This window comes from Mus musculus, chromosome 6 (assembly GCF_000001635.26).
Source record: "Mus musculus strain C57BL/6J chromosome 6, GRCm38.p6 C57BL/6J".
Classification (NCBI taxonomy): domain Eukaryota; kingdom Metazoa; phylum Chordata; class Mammalia; order Rodentia; family Muridae; genus Mus; species Mus musculus.
In genome coordinates, this window is record NC_000072.6 from 121,336,611 (window position 1) to 121,342,573 (window position 5,963).

Genomic DNA, 5,963 nt, shown 5'->3' on the forward strand with positions numbered 1-5,963 from the left:
GCGACTGAGGAGAGAGACAGAGGGTGTACCCTGGACATGCTACCCAGGAATGGATTTTGAGCAGAATGTGGGTGGAGCTTGGCGACTGACTGACCTAGATAAGCACCTTGGCATGCTGGGAGAACAAACTCTACCGGGCAGCTGTGGGGGTGGGGTGGCTGATGGGGCTCCAACAAAACCTCTTCCTCTTCCGTTTTACTGCAGGCGACCTTCCTGTTCTCCCTGATCAAATACACGCCACTGACCTACAACAAGAAGTACACGTACCCATGGTGGGGGGATGCCCTAGGGTGGCTCCTAGCTCTGTCCTCCATGATCTGCATTCCTGCCTGGAGCATCTACAAGCTGAGGACTCTCAAGGGCCCACTCAGAGAGGTAGGAGGAAAGCAGTGGGGGATGGGAACCTCACTGGATGGCAGGTGGGTTGCTATTGACGGGGGGTGGGTTGGGGCGGGGGTGAGGAGCTGGAGTACAAAGGGACTACCCAGTCCGGTGTGGGTACCAGAAATCCAGAGGACGTGTACTTGGGAGTCTTAAAAAGGGACACAGGATAACTGCAAGACCCAAGCTGTGACTATGGGGTTGGCAACTGGAAGCAGACTATAGCAGAGAAGGCAGACAGACATTTGTAATGAGAGATGCTGCCAGACACCCATCCCTTACAATGACACCTGTTCTTTCAGAGACTTCGCCAGCTCGTGTGCCCGGCTGAAGACCTTCCCCAGAAGAACCAACCAGAGCCAACTGCTCCTGCGACACCGATGACATCCCTTCTCAGGCTCACAGAACTGGAGTCTAACTGCTAGGGCCAGGGCCTTTGACACACCTGTGAGCCTGGCTGTGGGGGCAGCTATAGAGGCAGAGGGGCGGAACTACCCCTCTGTGGTGGGGCAGAAAGACGAAAGGGGGTATTTGGGACTCACCTTCTGAACTGGGTACCTCCTATCTTGATGCCCCTATTCCAGGGTGGTCCACACATTGTGACGTGCCCGAATCAATAACATCCCATTGAGGCAGCTTGGGAAGCCCAGGGAGGGCTGGGGAGGCAAAAGCCTGGCTTGTTGCTGGGCCCTCTTCCTTCCATGTCATTAAATCCAACTTCCTCTCACAACTGCTTGCCAAATGCCTGGTTTCTGTCCTCTGTTCATACCTGTTCCCTGTTCATTATAGCATTGTGGCTCTAGGGTCCTGCCTCTCCCTACCTCTTACCAAGTTCTTATGAGCCACATAGCAGGTGTGGTTGCTGTGGTGTGGGAGGTAAGGCAGATGATGGGACCAGGTGATGGGGCCAGGCCATTGTCCTCCATCACACATTTGGATTGAAGGAAGGGGACCCTCCTCTCTCCACACTTCCCTAGAGTGTCATGTATGGTCCTGTATGATCCCCACCCCCACTTGCCACCACTGTTCCGTGCTCCTCTCCTCTAACCTCATCATGATATTAAAAAAAAGGGAGACAGAGGGAAGGACAAAGGGATCAGGCCCTGGTTACAAAAAGAAAGAAGACAGACTAGCAGCAGTTTCTTTCTGTTCCCATGGCCCCTGCTGTGTCCCTGCTTGTCAACACTGTCCAGCTGATGCAGGGGGATGAGTTGATGCAGGGTGAGAGAGGGTGGCCAGCCAGACCAGAGGGGCCTTACAGAAGAGGTCCTGCCCAGACTCTACCAGTAGAGGGACTCCTCAGACAGTCTTATTCTCCCTAGCAAGAGATTCAGATATGGGGTACTGTCACTTCCAGATGCGACCACAAGGGGGTGGCACTGTCATGTCCTCAGTCCCAAGTGTCAGGTTTGAGCTTAAGGGATGGACCAACCCTTAAGATCTAGCTTTCAAGAGACTCAGGCAGGAGGCGGGCCCAGCTCTAGGATGTTGCCTGGAGGTCAAAGCAAGGCCCCCAGGCATGCCTTAGCAACCAGCCTCTAAGGGGGTGGGGAGAAACTCCAGTTGCTGTTTGTGTGCTGTAGAAGTGGATGAAACATGACTCTCTCCCCATCTAGGGAAAGGTCTACCTGAGTCTGCAGGTTCACCTGGGGTCCTCTGCTGTGGCATGACAGCATGACGTGACTAAGTGTCCTATGACTCTCTGAGCTGTTCAGGCTCCGCCCCCACCCCGGGTGTTTTTTCAGCTTGTGACATGTCAGTTTCAAGGGAAATGTTTTGAAATCTTTGCCAGTTTTCCAGTCTTGTGTTGGAAGAGTCTGTAGAAATCAGGGACAGTGGTCCTCCTGACTCTGTGGGGAGCCTGGACTCTTTCTCCTAGGTGATTTACTCCGTGGATACAGGCTTGGTCACAGCATTGCAGGTTTAATGTGCCCAAGCCTAGGGTTCTACACAGCTCACCGCCTCACCTACCTGACCGTGTTTCTACAACGCCTATGGCTACAAGGTTATAATGCACTTACTACAAACATGGGCAGAAGCAGAATTCAACCCATTTCTTTTATCTCTTAATACAGGGTCTCACTATTAGCCTTGGCTGGCCCGGAGCTTGCCTTGTAGAGCAGGATAGCCACTTGCCTCTGCCTCCCTAGTGCTGGGATTAAAGGTGTGCGCCACGATGTCTGTGTCAGTTTCCTTGAATGAACTTGGGGCTTTGAGAGGGAGTCACAGAAGGTGGAGGGAACCTGGCAGGCAATTCTGAGCGTACGCGATCTGCCTCTCTGCCCACTCATTTGCTCAGAGTTTTAGAAATATGCTGAGGAAATGAGATGGCTCAGTGATGGTCATGTGAGCCCCACTTATCAGAGTCCCAAATGGTGGCATCTACAGTGTGAAAACCACGTGTTGGTGCTTCTCTGATGTGTCTGCTTCATGGACTGTCTCAGTAGAAACCCCTTGGAATTCACATTCAATTTTCAGATGTGGATAACTCCATGTATCCTGCCCACACAGTTTTATGACAGGGATCAAATGAAGTCAGGGGCCCAAGTATTCTTTTAGTCCGGTTTTGGGTTCAAGCGAGGGAGATAAATGCTGGCTGACAGGCGGAGATGATGGAGATTTGAGAAATGTGGCTGGTGTGCTCAGAGTCTGTCAACACTGTTTCGTTTTTGCTTTGTTTTGTTTTGAAACAGGACCCCAGTCTTAGCTCAGGCTGTCCTTGAACTCACTATATAGTTCAGGGTGGCCTTGAACTCACAGAGATCCTCTTGCCTCAACTTCCCAAGTGTTGAAATTATAGATGTGAGCGACCAAGCCTAGCTATAGTCAGAGTTGGGAGCTATGGTACTTGAGTTTGGCTTTGGCTGAGGTAGAGGCATAGGTGAGGTGAAGGACTGAGGATAGCTGTGTCCCTATCTGTATGGGGCAGAGACTGGATCCTGCAGTTCCCCAAAGAAAGCAAGGCAGGGAGGGGAGGCTACACAGAGAGGTCGGCAGGCAAGCACTAGGAGAGATAATCTGAGTGCAGGAGGCAGAAGCATAGGGGAAACTGGCACCTGAGAAGATGCCCATGGCACCAGGAAGGCACTTACTAATCCCTGAGCCCACTAGGCTACCTGGAGAACTCAACTGCCCAAGGTTCAGACCCAGGCACATCTCACAACCCCGGCCATCCCTAGACAGTGTGCACATAAGCACAGGTCACCTGGGCAACCTTCTTAATAGAGGCTTGCAGCCTATTTTGGATCTCAACCCTCACATTCAATAACAGGCAAACTATTCTGTGATCTTGTTTCTCCTCTAAACTATGCTAAAACTACTGCTTACCCCACAGCCTCACCAGACTCCAGCAGAAACAGGCACCCAGGAAGCACTCTGGGTAAACACTTCCATTTACTGTGGCTGCACCCCAGCAGTCGCTCTCCTCATAGCAGAAAAGCCCTGGAGGTGTCCAGGACAGCATACCACCCCTTAGTCTCAGGAAGAAGGATGCGCATTTACTTAGCTAAGTGAATTTGCTAGGGAATGAGGAAGAAGTAGCCTCAAATAGCCTGTGGTCCAATGGCCCTGGGGCTGGGGCCCTTCAGTCCCTGGTTCTGAGAGAGCAGCGTATGCTGTCTAAGCAAAGGGATGGATATGATTGTTTCTCCTGCAGTGGTTGTCATCTCCCTCTCTCTTTCCTTTCTTTCTCTCCCCATCCATCCATCCATCCATCCATCCATCCATCCATCCATCCATCCATCCAATACAGGCCATAGGTCTGCTCGGAGGCAGCACTATTTTAAATGCTAAAATAGCAGCGGAGAATCACGAGATGAGACTCCCACCTGTTAACTGATCTGAGGAAGGAGCTCTCGGAACCAAGGGGCACAGGTTCCAGTGCCGGCTTCTTCATTTACTGCATGTGGTCACAAGGTGAAGTGTTTTGCTTCTAGTCACCCCCAGAATTCTTCTCAGGCAGAGTCTTCTCATATCCACACCTCAAGGCTCCTAATGGAGGCAACACATAGTGTACCCAGCCTGAACGAGGAGCTCAGAAAATAGGCTTCATGCCAGGTACCTAGGAGTATGCACGGGGTCAGAAGAAGATGGCTGCTCGTGGCTCTTCCTCTCTTTGCAGTACTTTGCAGATGCTTGCAAAGACACAATCTCTGGCTTCTTGAGTTTCCAGTGGTCTGATAACAGGAGGGTGCGGGGGAAAATGAATATTGGGACAAGCTTGATTTGGGGGGGGGGGGAACCAATGTTAAGAGAGGGAGACAAGGGTCTGAAGTAGCCAGGGGAAAGAGATGGAAGGATTAGGTAAAATCCGACTTTACTCACTGGGCAGAAGGGCTGCCAAAGCCGGCTCTTTTGTTTTTTGTAGACCCTGGTATCTCCTGTGTAAGAAACAGCAGAGCAGTGTGTCTCTCAACCTTCCTAACGCTGTGACCCTTTAACACAGTTCCTCATGTTGTGGTCGCCCCTAACCATAACATTATTTTCATTGCCACTTCGTAACTGTAGTTTTGCTGTTATCAATCGTAATGTAGATATCTGATATGCAGGATATCTGATGTGTGACCCACAAAGAGGTCACAATGCACAGGATGAGAACTGCTGTACTGGAGGTCATGATGGTGGGCCCAGCGTGCAGGCATAGAGCAGACCCAGCAGGCAGGGCAGGTTGCACCATGCCAGCTGGGCACGGGGGTGAGAAGTGGGCAGCTTGCGGCAGACCGTGACTCTTTTCCCTCCAGAGCTGGTCCCCAGCTTGTAAAGGCCAGACTCATTCTGGTTTTCCTTGATGGGCAACAGAGGCCAGGGGGGACCTGAGGGATGGTGAGTGGGGTGCCAATGGAAAATTACAGACCGCCAATCTCACTTCACACCCTCCACTGTTAAGACATTTTTTAGCAGATAAAGGGGAAGTCCACACAAAGGGAAATTTCCCTTTCTCCCCACAACTTCCCCTGTTTCCATCCCACTCGGCATTGAAGAAACATCTTGATGTTTCCAGAGGCCACAGGCTTTTTCGTATCCATGCTGTGAAGACTTGCCCAGAGAACCCTGTTTTGGAAAAATCCTCCCATCATTGCTGAGGGCACACACATTCCCCATGGGTGTGCACACTTGACAGCCGCCAGGCTGTTCCGGAGGAGTCTTTGGTTTGTGGTGCTGTGCTGGGCAGAATCTGAGTATCTGGATCCCAGAACCCCCACCGGAGCCTGCAACAAATACTGACAACTGTCCTTAAGAACCTGTGATTTTCCCAGCACAGCCATGTTGACTTTAACCCTCCACAGCAACCTTGAAAAGCACCCATTATCCACCTTTCCAAAGCGGGAAACTGAGGCTCAGAGTCTTCCTTGGCTGGGAGACCATGATAAGGGTCTGGGTGGGTGGGCTGAACCTTGGATCCTATTTGCATTTGCCTTCCTGGGATATGCAGGCTCTGGAGACTTCTCTAGGAAAATCCCAAGGAGAAGGCAGTGGCTGGGAAGGTCTCGAGCTTTGCAGGTACTTGGTGGAAAACTCCAGTCTGTGATTCACCCTCCTCCCATGCCCTCGTCACTGAGGCCAGCTCCCCTCCCAAGGTCCTC

At 51.7% G+C, this 5,963-nt stretch overlaps 1 protein-coding gene across 5 annotated transcripts in view; it reads left to right on the forward strand.

Annotated features, from left to right (window-relative positions):
* The window catches only part of Slc6a13 (solute carrier family 6 (neurotransmitter transporter, GABA), member 13), a 37,434-nt gene extending 36,323 nt beyond the window's left edge, over positions 1-1,111 (forward strand). For all 5 annotated transcript variants that reach the window (NM_144512.3, XM_006505538.4, NM_001379107.1 and 2 more), the window contains 2 exons: positions 205-375; positions 684-1,111. In NM_144512.3, the coding sequence (NP_653095.1) occupies positions 205-375; positions 684-806 (294 nt within the window). In that variant the 3' untranslated portion in view covers positions 807-1,111. The remainder of the gene's footprint in view (positions 1-204; positions 376-683) is intronic.
* Positions 1,112-5,963: the final 4,852 nt, after the last annotated feature.